Here is a 23,023-nt window from a genome sequence, read left to right as displayed (position 1 = left end):
CCTTATCCTATCGTAGAACACTAAGTGACCTCATATTGGTATTTCGTGTCTTAAATACCGATGAGTGTCAACATATCTTGTCATGTTTCTCCATCAGAAGCTAATCATCTTCGAAACCCTCACAAGAAGGTTAAAAAACCACCATCTCATAAGCTCAGAGTGGGATACCGCTTTTTTCGAGCCGCCAACGACTAAAATGTCTCATTCAAACAATTGTTATCAGTCAAAGCAGTAAGCACTTTCAAGAAGGAGTCAAGTTCTTCCCGGAAATCAAGCTACAAGCATTAAAAAAAGTCAATTTACATACAATCCTAACTACCTAAGACTGAGGCTGTGAAGGTCAACTCAGGACTACCATTTAAAAACTTAAGGGTGCGGCGTATTTCATTGTCCTGCGGTAGTTAACCTGTCTCTATATCAAATCAACTAGTTATTTTACTCTTCCATACTCTCTTGATTTGTTTCACATAATCATCCAGCTAAAATTTTCTTTTTTTGAGTACAGACTGCTGTTCTGCTGACTAATTAATATTTTTACTTCATATGAAGTAAAAATGAAGACTGCAGTCTTCACTTATCGACAAGTCTTAATTTACTCAAAGAATTCAGCGTCCTGCATGGTCGACAGACCTATTACTTAGACCATGCTTATTGGTTTTTTAGGTGTCAGATGATTATCTAACACCTAGGGGCTTTAAAATCCCAATAAAACACTAAATGTACTATGTACTTATGAAAGTGTTTACAAACTAATCAAGTATTCCTTTTTAAATACAGATTACTGCTCTGTCCACTTACGACTTACTGGTTACAACCGGTCCTTACTGGATTTCAGCGACCCACTTTATCAGGGTGGCTGCATAGTACTCTTGGTGAATGGCGAAAGGTCGTCTTTCTGGCTCTGACTCGTCGGACAGTGATGACGAAGTGAAGGTAAGTATATGAGCAATCCGAAATATGAAACTTTACGGTATTTAAACTAATGCGTATCCAAATGTTTTTTTCCAGTGGCTACAATCACGTCACAAGCACAGGAAGACCTCGGTTCCAAGCGATGAGACAACACGTGATTCAAAGTCAGGTGGAATTGAGGAGGGTGAAGTATCTAGTGATGACCTCGATGAAGACGAAGATGATGGCCTGGATGACAACTTAATCGGTGGGGAAGATGATAAGCGTCGGTTGGCGAAAATGAGTGAAAAAGAAAGAGAAGAAGAGCTATTCAAGAGAGCTGAGAGAAGAGATGCCATACGAGCCCGCAAGGCTGTAAAACAAAAGCTAAAAGAAAGACGAGAAAGAGAAAAAGCTCAACAGGTAGCCTCTTTATCCAAACAGCTTACCGGGGATTCAAAATCTAAAAGATCTGCTTATCACAACGTATTTTCAGACAGCGATGAGGCAGAAAATAGTGATTCAAGTGGTCTTGGACCAAAAGGCCTTAGACAACGTAAGCTTGCCCTGGAGAAAAAGAAGGTATGTTTTTCTGTTTGCTAAACCTGATTTCAAACCGCTCGCTTTTGCTTTGTTGCACAATTTGTCTTGATAGGTTACTAGTTATCAATACATTTTATTATCTTTTTTTCTTGTAAAACTGTGATCATTGGGAAATTCTTTTTTAGGTGGCTCACAGGGATAAATTTCAGGAACTCATCGAGCGTCGCAAACAACAGGCTGCTAAAAAGCGTCGAACTCATACATCAGACGAAGTGGATATATCCGCCCAAAATAGTTCTGGGAGTTCATCGGATAGTGATGATAATAGTCCAAAGCCACGTGGCAAAATTCAGGAGAAACATCAGTCCATGTCTCAGCGTGTTTTTTCTTCAGAAGCATCAGACTCTTCTGATTCAAGTCGACCTGGTTCGCGTCCTGTAGCTCGACGTTCAAGGTTGGTTGTCAAATAGTTTGTAACCTAAATTCCGTTTTGTATGATCTCGGTATTATTTATACTAAGTTCTCTCTCTTAATCCCACTTCACCTAGTTAATATAACATCTTAAATCAAATAATTAAGTAATACCGTCCTTAAGAACTTACGCACTTTCCATTTCCACCCCATTTGGAGTTAAAAAGTAATAATATCATAGCCTTGCCCAGGGATCCGTACTACGATGATTCATGGCATATCCTGGTAAAAATGAGTTGAATGGAACTTTGAACCCATGAATCTGATGTAAGCCTGAGTTTATTTTCTTGGGAGTTGTGAATTTGTTAGAATCTTTCGCTGTTTAGTTTTCCTTAGATTGAAAGTAAATTGAAAGAAAATTTTCTTACCTACGGTGTCATTTTCTGAAACTATGCAATCGTATTTATACCGATTTCTCGTATAAAGTAGTCTGTTGAAAGGTGGAGGGACTACACAATAGCATTTAGGTAACTTCATGTGTTGAAAGAGGACCACGTGATGAACAAGAAGTCGAAAAACGACAGTCTAAAACCGAATAGATGAAAGATAGTTGCCCACTTGACAAGGATGACGTGAAAGTGAAAATAGTAATTAAAATTTCAGGTGGTTTGGGGTAGTCTGTCGGAAACTCGGGGCTCAGGTTTCATGATACTTGGAACCCGTCAGTAACTTGTACCTGTAATCTTGCCAAAACTGGCGGATTCGATCTTTGTCATTTAGCTTCACAACCTGGGGTGTTTCTACTGAGCTGTTCGGGGCTGCAATGTTGTGTCACTTAGACTAGTGTCCATATTGTAACCTGATGGATAGAATTAAATCAGCACTAAAAGAGGATTAGACAAACATGATACTGGTGGCTACTCAGTGATCAGTCAGTCGTAAGTTACTAAAAACTTTAAAAAACTCGGAAGACAGTACTAATAAATAATCTACCGAGTATGGAAAATTGAGTATTAGTACCACGGTAGGATGAGAGCTTGGAAGTGTCACTTCTGTTCACATGGTTTTAATTTGAAACGATGATTTGCTAACACCCTGCAATGTATAGGTAATTGATCTATCTCTCCTTCTAACCCTATCGTTTAAACATATAAATACTTGCAAAAACCATCTGGTGCGGTTATGTAACAGGAATCTACAAGATGTTCCGGTATTGCGCTGTTGATTGTTTACCTTCTTTGGAAAGCCACGTGGTAACCCTCGGAGATGAGTTTAGAGAACGTTCACTCTGTGCAGTCACTGTAACCTGTTCCATAAGAGCAAGGGGACTTATAAATGTGCATTTGTGTATCCCAAGGTGAAAGTTTATTTTCGACACATCCACGAAATACAGTCGATACAAACTCGGCTCATTTGGCTTTGTTGATTTAGTTACAGACTTCAATGTAACTTCAAAGAGAATCTCCGACCTGACGTAGTAGTCAGGCTTGCCTATCGTGATGACTTAACCGAGCTGTATTGGCTGGAACACGTTCCCTTAGGTCTTACTATGTCAGACAGATCGGTTGAAGAGCGGTAAGACTAAAAGCAGCAACTTAAGGTCCTAAGACGAAGTCGTACTGCTGACTGTAGAGAGGCGTGACAGCAGTAAGGTGTTTCCCGAAGAGAACCAGCATCTGTAGCGATGTCGCCTTATCACGAAGGGAGGAAGGGGTCAGAAAAGGTCGACCCTGATAATGCCACACCACCTTACCCCATAGATCTCCTCCGGCGGTAAAGCCTCAGGTGCGGAGCTAATACGACGAAAGCTTCCCATAAAGATACCGTACGCTATCGACGTCAAGCATTTATGCCTTAGTCTCTGCGATCGCACTCCCAGGTCGCACAAACCATTACTAATTCAGCTTCTTTTTCAGGTCTTTAGAAGAAATATCTACGATGTGGGTGACCGTGAAGTGACAACCGCCCTCATACCTCTATCGGCAGTCGAGATCCTATTGTTGACTTTAAAACCCAGCCCTCACCTCTAAATAATTCTTCCGTCTATACGACTAACCCTTCTCGTATATCTTTATCACTACACGCCACCAATGAGTTTACGAAATGTTATTCCTGGTCACCTGAAACCACTCTCGGAACTACATGTTGGAGCTTTTATTGTTCGAACCTTGTATCAGATAAGACAATAAGCTTTAGCCAGGACTCTAGAATCTCTTGGTATGATTTTCAAAAAGCTGTGAAAATAGCAGTGATATCTACCGGTAGCTTAAAGCAAAAGGTTAAGAGAAAGCAGTGGGTTTCAGCGGCGTCTAAAGAATTGATAGGTGCTCGAAAACATCCCGTCTGGGTCCGAACACGATGAGGAGCAGAGGCAACTTAAACACGGGCTGATCAAAAGCCTATATAATGAGCGTAAGTAGTTGTAGGTAGCGGAAGCAGAAGAGATAGAAAAGGCAGCAGCGATAGGTAGAAATAGACAATTGTTCACATTTATTAAGGAAACAGGTATTAAAAATCCGGCTGTTAGTGAAAAGGACCAAACTATTATTTACTCTCAATCTAAAAGATTGCCCTACTGGACAGAACACTTTAGTGAACAGTTCAGCTGGTTTTCAATCACACATCAGTTGCCAAATATCTCCAAGCAACCTGAATGCCAACTTGACGCAACTCATTCAGCCCTTAGTGAATTTGAAAAGGCTATAAACAATCTAAAGAAAAGGAGAGCAGGCGAACCTGACGAACTGGCCACTAATTTTTCAAAATGGTAGTCCAGGTTTAGCAGTTAGATTGATTGGAGTCTTAGCTAAAGTGGACGCAGTCCCATCTAACTGGACTTGATCTTTGATTTTCCCAGTTTATAAGAACGGACATAACTCCTCTTGTCACAATCACAGAGGAATCATTCCAACTAATATAGTGTCTAAAATATTAGTCTCAATAATATTTCGACGTCTAACTAGAACTTGTGAAGGGTGAATTCGAGAAAACTAGACCGGTTTCAGTCCTGCACGTGGATGTGTAGACCGAATACTCACCATTCGGTAGGTTCTGGAACATAAGCATACTTTTCGACGTCCGACCATAGTTGTATTCTTTGACCTTAAGACGGTGTTCGACTCTCGATTGTGAGGTTTTATGGTAATGTCTCATTGAAAGGCGTACTAAAGGATTACATTAATCTTAACAGCCTCTCCACTCAAACACTACCGGTCGAGTCAGAAGTTATGATGAACTGTCATCGTAATTGGTTACTTCAAATGGTGTTTGTCAGGGTTATTTGCTTTCTTCATTTAACTTTCTCATAGACATGTTTTAAGAGATAACACTTTCACCGTTCAACATACCAGGGATCAGTCTTCTACCAGGAAATTCCCTTGTTGGTTTAAAATAAGCAGATGATATTGTTATGTTTAGTGAAAACGTAGAGTCTTCTGGCCACCTTGAGCAACAGTGCAAACATGTTTGGGATGCGGTTCTCCCTCGTCAAATGCAAAATTTAGCTTCAGGATTGGCTTGCGCCAGCGCCTATATCAATAATAGGATGTGAAGTAATCGAGCTTATCGATCGCTTCACTTATCTTATGAGTCTTATCAGTCCTGATGGTTTGGTGTCTGACAAAATCTCCGCATGGATTCAGAAGGCTCAATTTGCTTTTTCCAACTAACGTCACTTATAGCGTAGGCGTGACATCTGTTTGTCATGTAAATGACGAGTTTACTGCACTGCAGTTTGCTCCGTCCTACTTCATAGTTATGATACATGGTCATTAAGAATAGGTATCCGTAGGCTACTGGTATTCGGTCATACGCGTCTTCGAATCATTGTTCGTGTATTTTGGGACCACGGAGTAAGTAATGTCTGGGTTAGGAATATGGTGTTAGGTAAGAGTGGGAAGTCGGTTGATGAGGCAGTAAATTTTCACCAACTGAGGTGATTGGGCACGTGTTACGTGTGCCGAAGACATGGCTTCTGTCTATGAAGTCATAGGTGCTGACTATCTGGCTGAGGTCCGGGTGATTATCGTAACCAATGGTTTGAGAATTTGAATGACATGACTCAAAATCGTCTGCAATGGCGCAGATGCATCTATCCTTCGTCTTCAACCAAACTCTGAGCATCTGAATTCCTCATAACACTTCTGTTTTTATTTCATTGATTTATTTGTCCTTGAATCATATCTTCGATGCTTAATCTTTCCAATCACCACTCATGCTGTTAATGCATCTACTAATCTGGGATTCAGTCTGACAATTTCATCTCTGTGTTAATGGGGTATGGCAACTTGAACCGATGTACACACGTACCAGGTTCTACATGGTCACTGACTGACAAAGAAAACTATATCATTTGTTGTGGATTCATTTTTCACAAACGTTCTCCTAATGAAGATGGTTTTTTATGTTATGATGTCGAAAGTAGTAACCCCAGTGTTAGTGTTCCGAACACTGAAACGTTCACAATGGCTTACATCCATTGACGTTATTTTCCGCTCTATCTCGTTTCAATATCTCTTTATACATACTTTGCCACTGCATTTTTGACCTTTCTCAAGGTTTAGTCTTTCTTTTTTCATTACGATTGATTTATTCTGATCGCTTCCTCAATTCATCTTGTTATTCTCATCTTGTCGTTCTGATCACAGCTTGGGCTAGCTCATTTACGTGTCAGGTTGTGTTTATTAATGTCCTTTTGTCTGAAATGCTAACTAAAGGAATTACTCCTACGCTATACCTTCATTGTTTATTCTGGATTCGGTAGTGATTTCTATAGATGAACTGATGGCGTAGAGATGGGTCTACCACTGAGCCCTACTCTAGCTAATTGCTACATGACTAATCTTGACCATACAGTACTTAAATCTACAAGCGATAGCATTCATTTATACAGACATATGTCCATCATTTGTGATGAAAATATTGACCTTATTGTCATCGTGAATAAATTCACTAGTTATGACCAGTCAGTTTAATATATGTAAGAAACTGGTGAATCTGCAATTTCAATTCCTTGATGTTTTATTAAAAAGAAGTCTAGATGGTATCAGCCTTATTATTTGCCTATATGGGCTACTGACGAGTCTTAAGCTGTACGATAATAGTGCGTTGATTTCAGTCACTACATCCATAAATATCACAATAAAACTTAGGGAAGAATTAAAAGGTTTTAGAAAATATTAAAATATGATATTGAGTTTTTATTTATTGTGTGAATTAAATGTCTTCATTTGTTTCATTCCAGCTTACAACCTTATCTCCCTTTTTTAGGACTTAGAACCAGTTTCTGATTAGCATTGATTAATAGTCAGGAAATTCACGGATTGTTGTCATTCCGCTCTTATTTTAGGTTTGTTGGTGTAATTTACTGGATTCTGTATCAGATTTAGTGAGAGAACAACCTAACACCTTAACTATCTTAGATAATGTATCAGTCATAAGGGATTATTCTACTAGAGTGAAACAACATACTCCTAAGTTTTATCGCTATATCCGGACTATTGGTCTTTATCAAAAGTACTTCCCAAAACTATCATTCGTTTACCAACGTTGAAAGAATAAGGAAAACAGGTGAACCCCTAAAATTCGAACATTGGGGTACCGAATAAAGTGCTGTGGAAGGGTTAAATAAAAGTAATATTAAGTGCTATTAAGTACTATTAAGCGTATATAAGATTCAGGTGACAGTATATTGGGGGCTTCTAATTACTTTTATTTGATAACTATTTCTTGAACAAACATTTTCATTGTTCATTTCACTCAACTTTATTCAGAGTATTCTAGTCGTTGAGGCATGCCTATTTTCTCTTAAATTGTTCCGGTGGGACTCTAAAACTATGATTTCTTTTTTTAATAGTTTTTCCAGTTTGTCAGGTTCACAGCGATCTGGTTCTTCAAGTGAAGATGACGCTAGAGGCAGAAGTCGTTCACCTGAAGAGGAACTAGTCTCCTCTGTTGAGCATCTATCTCGTATTCGGTTGTCACGTTTTAAAATGGAAAAGTGGGTTCACATGCCGTTTTTCGATGTGAGTTTCTCCACATCCTACATGTGTTATCACGTATGGTAAGATGTTACTGAATTTATTATGGGTAACATAAGATTCAAGGTATGACATACTACATTTATCTTAAAATAATTTTAAAGTGAAAACTTAGTCAAACAAGCTTTGAAAAGTAAACAGTTTCATCTTTTATGTAGTGCATTGTTAATAACCTTCTCTAAATCTTGTGATTGTGTAAAAAACAAAATATTTTGAGTATGGTTTGTGTATTTTTTTTAGATTGACGTCATTATTATTTCGTTACTCAGTTTAGTGGGATGTGTGAAATTAACCAACTAATATTTCCAGTGTGTGTTTTTTATAGACAGCCTACTTGTTATACTGGTTTCTTCGATCAGTGTTATGAACTCTCTTATTGCAACCCAGCTACTGTTATTAGTTAGTATTCTTGGAAACTGCTTGACTCGACAAGTTCCTTAATTAGAGCGTAGTTGAAGAGGAACGTAATTATATTCCAAATAAACAGAGGTAAATGAAAGTAGGGATCGCTATAAGAAAAATGTTAGTATATTTATTGTTTTTATGCGAAAAGATTCAAGAGTCTTCTCCAAGTACCTGTTAGCGCTGATTGGCTAAGAAATAGCCAATCGTAGGATTCGGTGTAGGATCTGGTGTTAGGGTCCACCTACGACCGCGTGACTGGTCTGTGCTTTCGATTTGTCCATTTTCTAGGTAGTGAAGAAGTGTTATCACCCCTGCTAACAATCAGTAAAGTTCGTTCAATTCTAATTGTCATCTGTTGACTGTATATTTAATAACAATATTTTTAGGGGAATTATTATTAAAATACGGTTAGAATTTGTAGCATTTAAAAAATATGTGTTTATTTGGTTGGCCATAATTTGTAAGCCTTGCTAGAATTAGTCTTCACACATGTAACCGTAAATGACTGTCACTTATTTTTTTATTTTTTTTCCTCAGAACTTGATAAAAGGATGTTTTGTACGTATCAACATAGGATTACATCAAGGTGTGCCGATTTATCGTTGTGCTGAAATTGTGGATGTCGTGGAAACTCCTAAAATATACGATCTTGGTGACACTCGGTACATAAATTTCCAAGTGTTTTCTGGTTATATATATGTAAACTTATTAACTGATTGTAGTTACTGATTTTCATACATTCACAGTCTTCTTTCTACATATGCTTCTTTATTACTCCTTTTGTGTCTGGAATAAGTTAAGTGTATGTAATGTATTGAAGATCAAGAAATAAAAAGGAACTGTCAAAAGTGAAAGAATTATACTGCATTCAAGATGTAGTGAAAGATAAGTAATGAATATATCCTCATCACTACATATGATTTTTTATTGTTACTTGAGGTGTCCAATAATTAATTGAAATTATGTACTAAGCTCCAACTAGTAATCGTGTACTTTGATCTCGGCAACCGGGTAATATTGTAGTGAACGAAGTACTCAGGTGGGGAAGACCAATTTATTGTTTAGTGCAAAATTACAGAGTTCCTTCGTAAATATATGAAAACTGTACATTAAATACATTATTTACACATCTTCCTTCAGTTGTTTTTTACATGCTTCATGATTCTTTTAGTTCTGTTTTTATTACAATTGCTCTTTGTCTACATTCCTGTCCTCTTCAATTCGATCTTCTCAATCTTCTGCTACCAGGTATTCCACTTCTGGTTAGTGCTACATACTTCTTATATCTGTCAACATAAGTAGCATACACCACAATATTATTAGTCCTTACATTTATTGTTTCTGACATTCAAGTCCCTTATGAATGAGTCAGTTGTTTTTCTTCGAAGATACTTCGGAAATACACATAATTACATCTGATAGCAACATCTCGCATAAAATACAGAGTAGACTATATATATCGGATTTATGTTCACACGTTAATATTTCGCTTCATACACGCTTTTAAAATTGAATTTTCATTTAGAAAGATGTTTTTTGCTTGATCTATAATCGCCACACTATATATATTTATCAAACGTCCTGCTTTTTGTAGAACTAATAAAGGAATTGTAGTTCGTGTTGGAAAAGACCAAAGTACATTTCGTTTGGCGTTCATTTCAAACTCTGATTTTCAGCAAGATGAATTCGACAGCTGGATGCGGCGAATACATCTTGCGAACATGAAACCTCCGACTTTGAATTTTGTCCGAGATAAAGCTGCTGAAATTACTGAAGCAATAAATCGTCCTATTCGAGATGAACGCGTGGTTGAACAGGTTTGTTTCACATGTGCCTGTATTAATTTTATTATGATATGATTAACGAATTATTTTATTGCGTGAAATATACATATACGCGTTAGATATTCAACAAAGATTTTTGTTATTTTGCTTGTTTTTTGTCACCTAGTCTCACTATTAATATTGGTCTCGTCCTATATCAGTGGCAAGAAGTATAAACGTGTACTCACTTTAAGGTACTCTTGATACTATCTATCGGTATTCTGGTTAACCGAAAAGTGACTCGTATGATGCTTTGCTATTAAATATTTACCTAATTCTGTCGATCAAAATTTAATGAGGCTAACTAGTCACAAAACATCAGTTGTCACTGTGTTTATTTGTCTGATATCTCAAGATCTTTTATTAGCAGTTATGTAGTTTTCTTTTCGGTAAAGTGTGCTTTCGATCTTGTGAAAAGTTATTATCTTCTCGAGGTTTGGAGATACTTTCATTTCTACTAGATTCTTATCAAAATCTACATTTGAATATATTATTATTTAATTTACATAGTAGCTGCAAACTGTTTAATTGTAATCAGTCACTGAAAGGAGTACCAAAGAAGTACATTAACCTTATAAAGGCTCTCTACTCGAACACAACTGGTAGAGTGAGAGCTTATGGCGAACTGTCATCAGAATTGATTACCTCAAGTGGTGTTCGTCAGGGCTGTCCACTCTCCCCATTCTTGTTCAACTTTGTGGTCGACGTACTTTTAGAGATAACACTCTCCTCATCTAAATTTCCAGGGGTTGAACTTCTACCGGGAGGTTCACTTGTTGACTTAGAATATGCAGATGACATAGTTTTATTTGGTGAAGACGCTGACAAAATGCAGAGTCTTCTGACCACTCTAAGCAACAATGCAAGCATGTTCGGGATGCGATTCTCTCCCTCGAAATGCAAAATGTTGCTTCAGGATTGGGTTACATCGACACCCGAACTAGTGATAGGGAGTGAAGTAGTTGAGTGTGTCGACCGCTTCACTTATCTTGGAAGTCTCATCAGCCCTTGTGGTCTGGTGTGTGACGAAATCTCAGCACGGATACAGAAGGCTCGACTAGCTTTTGCCAACTTGCGTCATTTATGGCGTAGGCGAGATATCCGTCTATCAACCAAAGGACGTGTTTACTGCGCAGCAGTTCGTTCCGTCCTACTTTATGGCAGTGAAACATGGCCGGTAAGAGTAGAGGATATCCGTAGGCTACTAGTATTTGATCATAGGTGTCTTCGAAACATTGCTCGTATATCGTGGGACCATCGAGTAAGTAATGCAGTTGTTAGGAAACGGGTACTAGGTAAGGATGGCAAATCAATTGATGAAGTAGTGAAACTTCATCAGTTGAGATGGCTGGGACACGTGTTACGTATGCCCAACGACCGACTGCCTCGACGTGCTATGTTCAGTGGTATAGGAGTAGGTTGGAAGAAAGCTAGGGGCGGCCAAACCAAAACATGGCACAAGTCCATGAAGTCACTGACAAGTGGACTGAGTCATGTTGGTAGGTGTAGACTACCTGGTTAGGGACCGCGAGATGATAGCAACCGATGGTTAGAGACCCTGAATGACATGGCTCAAAATCGTTTGCAATGGCGCAGGTGCATCCACTCTATGTGTTCTCCCAAATTCTAATCTTCTGAATTCTTCATGTCCCTTTTTTTCCTCTTTCCAAATTTATTTCACTGTATTATACTCTTTAAATAACATCTCCAAACCCTAATCTTCCCGATTACTGCTTATACTCTTATTACCTCTACCACTACGGGATTTGAATCGACAACTGCATCTCTGTGCTAATGTGGTGTGGCAACTCGAACTGATGTACGTACGTACGAAGTTCTACGTTGTTACTGACTGACTGACTGAACTTATAACCTAATAAGAATATCCATTAGCCCAAGTCCTCATACGACGTTAATATGGCCATTTAGTCAGTCAGTGACCATGTAGAACCTGGTACGTGTGTACATCGGTTCAAGTTGCCATACCCCATTAACACAGAGATGAAATTGTCAGACTGAATCCCAGATTAGTAGATGCATTAACAGCATGAGTGGTGATTGGAAAGATTAAGCATCGAAGATATGATTCAAGGACAAATAAATCAATGAAATAAAAACAGAAGTGTTATGAGGAATTCAGATGCTCAGAGTTTGGTTGAAGACGAAGGATAGATGCATCTGCGCCATTGCAGACGATTTTGAGTCATGTCATTCAAATTCTCAAACCATTGGTTACGATAATCACCCGGACCTCAGCCAGATAGTCTACGCCTATTAACATTACTCAATCCAATTGTCAGTGACTGCGTTTAGTCGTGAGATGATGAGAAGAGGTTAACAAGATATGTAACGTCGAAATCTAAATCATAATCGTATTAATGCTAGTGAAAAAGGATAAACATTAGACAATACAATTCAAAAAGAAAACAAATTAGAGAAATAAAAAGTATGATGTAGTACTGAAGTTCAAAACTTAGGATAAGGTAAAGAGTAAATACGTGTACGCCGCTGTGTTTGATTATTAACTTTTTCATCCATTGTATCCAACCATGAATCACAGTTATCGTGGGCATCCCATCAGATACTTTAATGTTTATTCTAGATTCAAATTGAATCGATCAACGTTCAAGTGAATTGGCTAAAAGGTAGCAGCATAAATAAGATGTGATGCAAATTAGCAAAATACCAAAAGCGAAACAAAAGACAAACTTAGACCTAGCGAATACATATTTTGTATTCATCAGTTTTAAGTCGAGATGGATGGTAGGTAGCAATGAAGTCCGGAATGCATGTTTTGTCTTATTTGGGACTGGCAATCTGGATGTAACTGCGTCCCAGAGTCGATGTTCGTCCCGCTACTCGATCCCAGTACCGTTCGCTCGAAGCGTCATCGCATTATTCTCTTATCTACTGAGTTCACATAACAAATGCGCGAAGTTTATTTCATCTTGTATTTGTTGTTTGGATGTTCCGATTGACGTTTAGAGCTGTCTCTTTGGCATATGCGGACCCTGTACGAAGCAAACGACACTGGGTTCGAGTCCCGGAGTAGATATGAACTCTGCGATGCAGGTATGTCCAGTTGGTCAGTCTCAAACAGGAGGAAACACGCGTCATGGATTCCACTGCTAGCCACCATCCATTTCGGCTTAAAATACTTGTGACTTGAAGCAATATGGAGGCAATCCGCACAGGGTGCACATGTCTCAATAACATTTTAATCAATTACAATACAAAACATCAATGAGAAGATTCGAATAACGAATACATATGAAATAAATATTCATCACTTTAAAACTGTTATATATGAACCTTAAATGTTCCTACTGGGAAGTTTATTTTCAAGTTTTACACTTTTTCGATAACTAGTAGTAGTGATTTTAAGCTTCATAACTTCAGTGATCATTACTTTTTTGACCATATATGATGTACATATCTATCGAGTTCTGGTTTTACAATTGAGTGTTTTGTTTACCCATATATATGCATAGATTCTCAGCGTACTAAAATTTCAGCTAGATTCATAGCTGCAAGCTGATCAATAATAGTCGAACAAAGGGCAGGTAAAAAACGTCTATATGTAAAATTACTTATGGTGGTCAAGAATTAAACTTGAAAGTGAGATCCTAATTTGTCGGCTGGTTAATGATTAACGCGACTATTATTTTATAATCGCCAGTGAATTCTAATAATTTTTCTCACTAATTATATGCACTAGGGAGAAGAAAAGTCTTTCTTATGGCTAGTGATCCTTTATTTAATATCAATCTATCAATCGGTCACATCATATCATTGTCATTTTATCTACCAAGTAGAATTCTGTTTATTTTAATTGTTCTCATAGCATGAATTATTCTTCAAACTATAAACCTTAACAGCTAATAATGATGAAATAAATAACAATGTTAATTCAAAAAGTCTACATTCGACTAATGAGTAATTTATTGGCTGTAATATTTTACTACCTATGTTTAAAGTAGGTGTTACCTTTCACTTTTTGTAGTGACACATTGATAATTTTTTATGGTCTTTTTTTACTTCACAGATCATACAATCCAAACGTCGTTTTCAGAAAGCTCCAACAAATTTTGCTTTACGCAAAGCGGAATTGATCAAACAACGAGAGCAAGCAGAAACAGATGGAGATACAGAATTATTGAAACATTTAGATAGTGAAATAGAAGAAATCGAATCTCAAGCTGAACGAATTGAGAGACGTCGAACTTTAGGTTTTAAATCAATTACATCTATAAATCAACGTAATCGTGCACTTAGTGTACAACAAGCTGAAGAAGCTATTCGCAAAGAAAGTGAAGAAGCATTGAATTCCAAGGAAGAAGATCCATTTACACGTGTTCATTCTCAACCGGTAATTGTCACAAAGAAATATTTGGAAAACTTACGTCATAAAAGAGTAAGAATTGTATGAATTAAGTTTTTTGGGTGCTAATGTTTTAATATCGAAGCTATCCTGGATCTGTTCATATGTTTTTTTTAAAGAAAATTTCTGTGAGCACAGCGCATTTCATCTAACATTATGTCTAATTTAGTACGTTATTCATCTAACAATTACATTCTCTTATCTCTTAATTGTTCGATTCATGAATAACTATTATGTAATCAAGCAACAGAATATTAATGGTTTTCATTTGTTGAAAAAGAGTAGCATGTATGGTTTTTGTGTAACATTTAAAGGAAGAATTATTTTCAAATAGTGAAAAGAATTTGGTAACCTTTTTCCATGGTTTATCTATGTGTATTAAATTATGGAAATAGTTCTAAGGAAACTAAAATGTATTTTATTATTCAATTATTTAACGACAGTATGTAAAGTATTCAACAAGCCTAACTATCAAAAGATATCTGAATAATTGTAACTTGCTATTTCGTGTTACTTATATCAAGGTTTCCATTCACTGAATGATGATCAAGGTTAAAAGAGTATCCAGGTTCTTAGTATTTCAAACAAATGGCTTCTCAATCACTGATACTTGTAAAACAAACAGTGTCAAAGTTGGTAGTGACTTTTACTTCTGATCAACTATATTAGAAAAAAACATAAATTCATTAATCTTGTAATTTATTAAAGATATCAATTGACCATATATAGGTTAAGCATTTTTCGGTATCTCAGAAATTTAACACAAAAATAAAGGTCATCTTTGAATAATAATAATGGATCAATTTATCTACAAGATATTAAAAAAGTCAACAGTTTAGCTTTATTAGGATATCTCAAATTACTTTGAACTCTCTTCTTCTTCTTCTATTTCTTCTTCTTCCTCCTCTTCTTCTTCTCCTTCTCCTTCTCCTTCTTCTCCTTCTTCTTCTTCTTCTTCTTCTTCTTCTTCTTCTTCTTCTTCTTCTTCTTCTTCTTCTGTATGTTAAAAATATCCCATGTCTTTTTGTGAATTTTTTGTTTTTATCTGACTAGCTTTATCATTTTTATAATCATAAAGTAGTTTTACAAGTTGCATCGCTATACAATGATTCTAGTTTATTTATTTTTGGATAATCAGTTATACTGAAATCTGGGGTTTCATGCTTGCTTTGAGTGTGCATGTTTGGAAAGATAATTTCAATAAAATATGTTTTTTTAAAAAAAATTAATAAATACTGTTATGTTAGTGATAAAATAACAGTGAAAGCTTCTACTTATATCTCAACGTATGCCAATTGATGTTTGGTTTAGCCATTTCTTAATTAGAAAGACTATGAACTGTAGTTTATGAAACTTAGTAGACTTTTATGAGGTCGCTTGCTTCTTTGAATATGAATTACATAGACACTAGATAATATGTTCTGATTACTTGGAGCAAATTATATTTAAGTATAAATATGATCTGTAAAGTGAATAGTAATGCCTGATACCATATGCTCAGGATTCAAACGGAACTGAATAAATGTAGTGTATTTTTATCTTAGTTATCAAATGATTCGTGTTCAATGGCGGATTAATGTCACTCCAGTCCTTCTAATCTATGTGAAGAAATCTACACTTCCTTCGTTTCGCTTAGACAAACAGTTAACAGGTTTTTGTATAAGTTTCGTTTCTTCAATTTCATCCACATGATTCTCATTGTAGCGGGTCAGTCTAAGTTGTGGTAGAGAAGATTCCTGATAATTTCTATGAATTAACAAAACTTCAGTCAAATCACGTTTTTTAACTACTAGTTCACTTTTTCTTTATATTTAATGTATATTTTTAAACATCAATTTAAGGATTACGAATAAACATTTTGTGAATTTATACTAGTAAAAGTTGCCTAATGACTACTGTTTGGTTAATTTCATTACAGCTTGGAGTAGTAGCTCAATCAAATACTTCCTGTGATTTGAATCAAAGTTTTCCTCCACCACCAACTCCTGATTCAGAGCTAAGCATGTCATCTAAACATTCACTGTTGAATACACCAATGGGAAGTAATAGTATAATAACTGAAGCACCTGACTCAGTATGTTGGTCATTGGGAGATGATAATAGCAACTTATCCACACCGCATGATTCTCTTCATGCAATACATAATTTTGAAATAAATATTGATTTGGATTTGGATGGGAATAATGATCAGGCGAATTCCAACGGACGCACAGGATCAACTAATACTGATGTACGACATTCAACTAGTCCTAGATCACGTGGTACTACAAATTCTACTCATGATTTTACCAATGGCAGTCCGCAGACACCAATGAACGGTCCATTTGGAAAACCAAATCGTCGATTGTTAAATTTACAAGAGTACAAGAAACGTCATGGATTAATTTAATTCCTAGTTGATATGCAAATATTAGTATTTTCCTTATTCAAACATACTATCATTTATTGCTATTTTTTTTCTATATGTGTATGATTAGTAGTCTTATCACACCGGTCGTTTAACTTTGTATTTGCATGTGTATGTATGTGTTGTATATAGACGTCTGTAAGCCCTTCCTTTATGCTTTACACCTTTTTTTTGTGAAATGTACATAAGAGAAAAAAATTAATAGTAATCATCTCTTTATCAGTTTGCCTCTTACATGAATGGATTTTGTAATAGCACTTGTAATTCGTCAGAGGGATTCATGATCTCTGTTCATAGGTTCAAGGAGACGTGTATATTATATGTATCGGATGTTGTCTTACCTTATGGGATATGTATCAACTAGTTGCGCTAGTTTAGAACCAAGCACACTATTCTTTACCAATAGGTTGGAACATGCTACGAAATGTTTTACGTATCCATCAATTCGTGATAATTGTTTTGCTGTGTGGTTGAAATCGACATATGTTTTATATAGTACAACAGTCTTTCTGTTTTAATCGGTATTATACTTTTTAACTAGTTCGGTGATATGGTGTCCGAAATGTCATATTTTTAGAATGATTTTGCGCATAAATGTGAAAACCACATTCCTACAGAATCATATATATTCTCAAATCTCAGTCTCAAGTTTTAAGCTTACGGCGGCCTGTTCAGACGTCTTAAGCCCTCTATTTCCTAACCGAGCAAATATTGTAATAAATTTTTTTGTTTAAACCGAATAATAATGAGTCCTAACTGTATGTACTAACGTGGATTTTGAAAGGCTTACAATTTATCACAATACTAAATACGGGAAATCTGTTACTGAGACGTTGCACTTCCTCGTTTACTCTTTGAAAAAATGTATTTGGATCCATGCGATTATTATCTGATATATGAATAAAATATAAGCTAGCTGTAAAATTTCATCATTGAAGATGAGTGGCAGATATGACTATTGGAAAAACATTTACTAAATATAATTTTTAAATAACTACAACTTGAATGTACGTTAAGAAGCGGTTGCCCCCAAATGCCGTAATACGGTAGAGAGTGGGGAGAGTTCGCTCCCCCTCTCGAAATGCCCTCACATGGCCACGCGTATATAGCCTATGCCAGGGAAGTCCTACTCACTGCCTTCTCGTGGCGGGGGTGTTATAAAATTGAGAGGACGGAAAGCGAATGTCCGGCGCTTTAACTGGGTTGGTGGATATGGAGGATCCACCTAGAGTAGTTGGAAAACCCCGATTCCAAACCAATGGTGTACATGAGCTCCAGGATCCTGAGTGGAAAAATGGCATATGAACCAATTGTTTTCACCACCTACCATGGAACTGCATATCCTTACGGTCTCCACTGCCTTGTGGATCAGACCTTTTGGTCAAAGGCTCCTGGTGTGGCCCCCTAAGAAAATCACCTGCTTTGGTCTGGGCACCCGGACAGTATCACAGCCCTCACAAATCTAATGAGATGACAATTATTTCACGAAATACTATGCTCGCTTCAATTAGAATTCAGACATTTCATATTCACACCATTCCTCTTCAGCTTCGCCATCGATAACTTTCCGGAAACAGCTTTGATGGATGTAAGTAATGATGGTGTGGGTCTGTTGCCTACAGAAAGACTTCTCGACCTTGAGTATGCGGATAGTATTGTCTTGCTGTGCGATAATATCCAAGCCATGCAATTAGCACTTAATCAGTTGGCAATTAGTGTCCGTAGGTATGGTATGTGCTTCGCACCTTCGCATACTTTTACAAGGCTGGCAGGACCGTGATCATGTACTCACCCTGGATGGTGAGCAGATAGAAGTAGTCTAGAAGTTCGTATATCTGGGTAGCTGCATAAGTGCTGGTGGTGGCGTGAGTGATGAGATCAATGCACGTAAAGTGAAAGCCAGAGCGACTTATGCCAGTCTGGGCCATCACTGGCGCCTTCGTGTTGTCAGTTTGGTTGTAAACGGTCGGATCTGCAACGCGTCGGTGAGAGCAGTTCTGCTCTATACTTGTGAAACCTGACCTCTCCGAGTTGAGGATGTTAGACGATTCTCTATGCTTGATCATGGTTGTTTCCGAAGGATTGCTGACATCCAGTGGCAACACCATGTTAGTAATGCAGAGGTTCAGCATCGTGTGTTTGGGCACAGAGACGATAATTCAATTGGTGTCACTATCTTGAAACATCGACTTCGGTGGCTTGAACATGTTCTACGAATGTCGTCCCAGAGAATTCCACGTCGTGCATTATTTGCCGATTCTGGGACTGGTTGGGAAATGTGGAGAGGTGGTCGGTGTATGACATGGTGTGGTGGTATGAAAGAAATCTGCAAAGGGTTGGCTTTTGTTGGTCCTTCATGACTCCCTAGCTGGGGTCCGAGAGATGGTGCAACACAGTGGCTAGAGACGTTATCAGATATGGCTCAATAGAAGCCAGTGGCAATCCTGCTGTAACTTTCTTTTACTTTCTTCATAAAATGTGACCGTAACTTCTTTAGCTGGAAGAATTTTTTCTGGTTTTACCTTTACGTTTCCTCCGTTATTATTATTATTTCACTATCATACACTAATTTGTGGTCTTTATTATCCTTTTTTCTTTTTATACACACTTTAAATTCTTTATATCTTCACATTCTCATTATTATTGTGTGGCGTATATGTATCTGGTGCCCCCTTGTACCAATATTTATGTGTTTGAATAAATAAATAAAAAGAGGTTCATTGTAATATGGCACAATGAATGTTGAGAATTTCTTGCTGTAACAAAATTTATAGTAATGAATAAAGCTTATAATAATAATAATAATAGAACTGCTCGTTTTCACTTCTAATGACATCGAAGTAAAGACATAAATTAGGTATCTTATTTATGATTTAACGACCGATTTGATAAGGTTTAGTGTGCATATGTGCTATTATTCTTTAATAAACTCTTTAAACTTAACAGTTATACTCTAAATGTGTGAAGAAAATACTAGTCACGTTTACGACACAGGTATTTTAAAAAATAATGAGAACAGTTTGTGGTTTGCACTTTTTCATAGATGTTTTACGGAATTTAGCCGGTCAACCAGTAGAATAACTTTGAAATGTTAAATAGTTAATAAGGATTTAACTAAAAGGCAGTTTGTGTAGTGCTGGAGATTGTCCGATAATTTTCATAGGCTATTCATCAACCTTCACTAGCAAGCTTAGTTACGCTATACAAATTGATATAAGTGATATCAATATTAGTAGGAATAAAAGTTGTTATCCGCATACCTGAGGACGTTTCACAAATGTTATAACTAACAAGAGCATATTTTCAGCCATGGAATTACTTGTCATTCAGTTGATGGTGGATACGATGTCGTCTCAAAATCTTTCATAATAGTTAGCAAGCAAATGAATTGAGATTTGCTACACTTTAGTGTATCCAAAAAGATATTGGTTAATTTGGTTTTCTTCAAAGTAATAGCTGATTAAACTGGAGTTTTGTGGTTCTACTTCCAATGCAAATATTCCACATAATTTTTGGGTCATTTCCTGTTCACTACATTCCTATCAGTTCATTTCACACGTCTTGACACGAGCAATAAAATTGAGTTAGGCACAATATTTTTCAAAGAAATACTAATACAAAATAAATAGCAATTAAAGCATACGTATCATATGAAAGTCATATTAGGAACTTCAAACACTTGAATTATTCTATCCATTCTGAGCATGGGAGCTTAATCATTAGATATCTATCAACTTAACACGATTAATACTTACTTACTTACTTACACCTGTTACTCCTCGTGAAGGAGCATAGGTCGCTCACCAGCATTCTCCATCCAACCCTGTCCTGGGCAATCCTTTCCAGCTCCTTCCAGTTGTAATTCATCCTTTTCATATCTGCTTCTATTATCCGACGTAATGTGTTCTTTGGCCTTCCTCTTTTCCGCTTCCCTTCAGGATTCCAAGTTAGAGCTTGCCTCGTGATGCAGTTTGACGATTTGCGTAATGTATGTCCTATCCATTTCCATCGTCTTTTCCTAATTTCCTCTTCAGCTGGAAGTTGGTTTGTTCTCTCCCACACAAGGCTATTGCTGATGGTATCCGGCCAATGGATGTTGAGTATCTTGCGTAGACAGCTATTTATAAATACTTGTACTTTCTTGATTGTGGTTGTTGTAGTTCTCCAAGTTTCAGCTCCATACAGTAGAATTGCCTTGACGTTCGTATTGAAGATTCTCACTTTGATATTGGTTGAAAGTTGTTTTGAGTTCCATATGTTCTTCAATTGTAGGAATGCGGCCCTTGCTTTGCCAATCCTCGCCTTTACGTCTGCATCTGAACCTCCATGTCTATCGACGATGCTTCCCAGATATGTGAAGGATTCTACATCTTCCAGAGTTTCGCCATCAAGGGTGATTGGATTGCTGTTCTCCGCTTTGAATTTGAGGACCTTGGTTTTCCCTTTGTGTATGCTGAGGCCTACTGATGCAGAGACTGCTGCTACATTGGCTGTCTTTATCTGAATCTGTTCACGTGTACGTGATAGGAGGGCTAGGTCATCTGCGAAGTCCAGATCGTCTAATTGGTTCTGAGCTGTCCATTGTATTCCGTGTTTTCCTTCAGATGTCGAGGTCTTCATAATCCAGTCGACCACCAGAAGAAAGAGGAAGGGAGAGAGTAAACAGCCTTGTCTGACTCCGGTCCTTACTTGGAATGCATCTGTCAGCTGTCCTCCATGCACTACTTTGCACTGTAGTCCGTCATATGAGTTCCGGATAATATTGACAATCTTCTCAGGAACTCCGTAGTGTCGAAGAAGTTTCCATAATGTCCTCCTATCTACACTGTCGAATGCCTTTTCATAATCAATGAAGTTGATGTATAGTGACGAGTTCCACTCAACTGATTGTTCGACGATGATCCGTAGTGTTGCAATTTGGTCTGTGCACGACCGATCCTTTCGGAATCCAGCTTGTTGGTCTCGAAGTTGGGCATCTACTGCATCCTTCATCCGGTTCAGCAACACCCTGTTGAAGACTTTCCCTGGTATTGACAGTAGTGTAATGCCTCTGTAGTTTTCACATTTGCTCAGATCTCCTTTCTTTGGAATCTTGATGAGGTGTCCTTCTTTCCAGTCCATCGGCACTTGTTCCTCCTCCCAAATCTTTTTGAATAGAGGGTAAAGCATGCTTGTGGTTACTTCGACGTCTGATTTCAGTGCTTCAGCTGGTATGTTGTCGGGTCCTGCTGCTTTCCCGTTCTTGATTTGTCTGACGGCCATTCTAATTTCTTCCGTCGTTGGTGGGTTGACATCTATAGGAAGATCTGTGTGTGCTGCTTCGATGTTCGGTGGATTCATTGGAGCCGGCCTATTCAGGAGTTCCTCGAAGTATTCTACCCATCTGTTTCGCTGTTGTTGAATTTCAGTGATTGGCTTGCCTTCTTTGTCTTTGACCGGCCTCTCTGGTTTACTGTATTTCCCTGATAGTTTCTTCGTTGTATCGTAGAGCTGTTTCATATTTCCTTCTCTAGCAGCTTTTTCTGCCGTCGTTGCTAATTCTTCCACGTATTTCTTCCTGTCGGCTCTAATGCTCCTCTTCACTTGCTTGTTTGCTTCTATGTATTCAGCTTGTGCTTGGACTTTCTCTGCTCGTGTTCGGCTGTTGTTAATTGCTGTCTTCTTGTTCTTCCTTTCTTTGATCTTGTCCAGTGTTTCTATAGAGATCCATTCCTTATGATGGTGTTTCTTTAGGCCCAGAACCTCTTGACATGTTGAAGTCAATGTTTCTTTGATGCCTTTCCAGTTGTCCTCCATGGTGGTTTCTTCTTCCTTCAGTAGATCTTGAAAGGCTTGGAATCTGTTGTTGAGAGCTATCTTGAATTCATTGAGTTTGTCAGTATCTCGAAGGAAGGCTGTATTGAACCTTTGTATTGCTGTTTGTCCACTTGTCCAGTTCTTTTTTAGCTTCAGTTTTAAATTGGCTACAACTAGGTGGTGATCTGAAGCTACGTCAGCTCCTCTCCTGGTTCTCACATCTTCCATTGTCCTTCGGAATTTTTTTGATGCAAATATGGTCTATCTGGTTCTCTGTAGTGTGGTCCGGTGAGATCCATGTAGCCTTGTGTATACGTTTGTGTGGAAA

General features: G+C 37.5%; 1 protein-coding gene across 4 annotated transcripts; it reads left to right on the top strand.

The window, feature by feature from the left end:
- Positions 1 to 334: 334 nt before the first annotated feature.
- Positions 335 to 19,974, top strand: RTF1_1 (RNA polymerase-associated protein rtf1). 4 transcript variants are annotated; one of them, XM_051214392.1, is made up of 9 exons: positions 335 to 397; positions 778 to 933; positions 1,009 to 1,473; positions 1,620 to 1,888; positions 7,700 to 7,868; positions 8,826 to 8,950; positions 9,883 to 10,105; positions 14,157 to 14,525; positions 16,411 to 19,974. In XM_051214392.1, exons 2-9 carry the CDS (start codon positions 877 to 879, stop codon positions 16,879 to 16,881), a joined length of 2,148 nt encoding a protein of 715 aa, XP_051067559.1. In that variant the 5' UTR covers positions 335 to 397; positions 778 to 876; the 3' UTR covers positions 16,882 to 19,974. The 4 variants fall into 4 exon arrangements, with proteins under 4 accessions (XP_051067559.1, XP_051067560.1, XP_051067561.1 ...); XM_051214395.1 differs by having other exon boundaries at positions 1,009 to 1,888; positions 16,411 to 17,121; XM_051214393.1 differs by lacking the exon at positions 16,411 to 19,974 and having other exon boundaries at positions 335 to 719; positions 759 to 7,868; positions 14,157 to 14,661.
- Positions 19,975 to 23,023: the final 3,049 nt, after the last annotated feature.

The sequence above is a fragment of the Schistosoma haematobium genome, chromosome 2 (genome assembly GCF_000699445.3).
Source record: "Schistosoma haematobium chromosome 2, whole genome shotgun sequence".
Classification (NCBI taxonomy): Eukaryota; Metazoa; Platyhelminthes; class Trematoda; order Strigeidida; family Schistosomatidae; genus Schistosoma; species Schistosoma haematobium.
The sequence above is the reverse complement of the archived record's forward strand: the minus strand, read 5'-3'. Positions and strand labels throughout refer to the sequence as shown.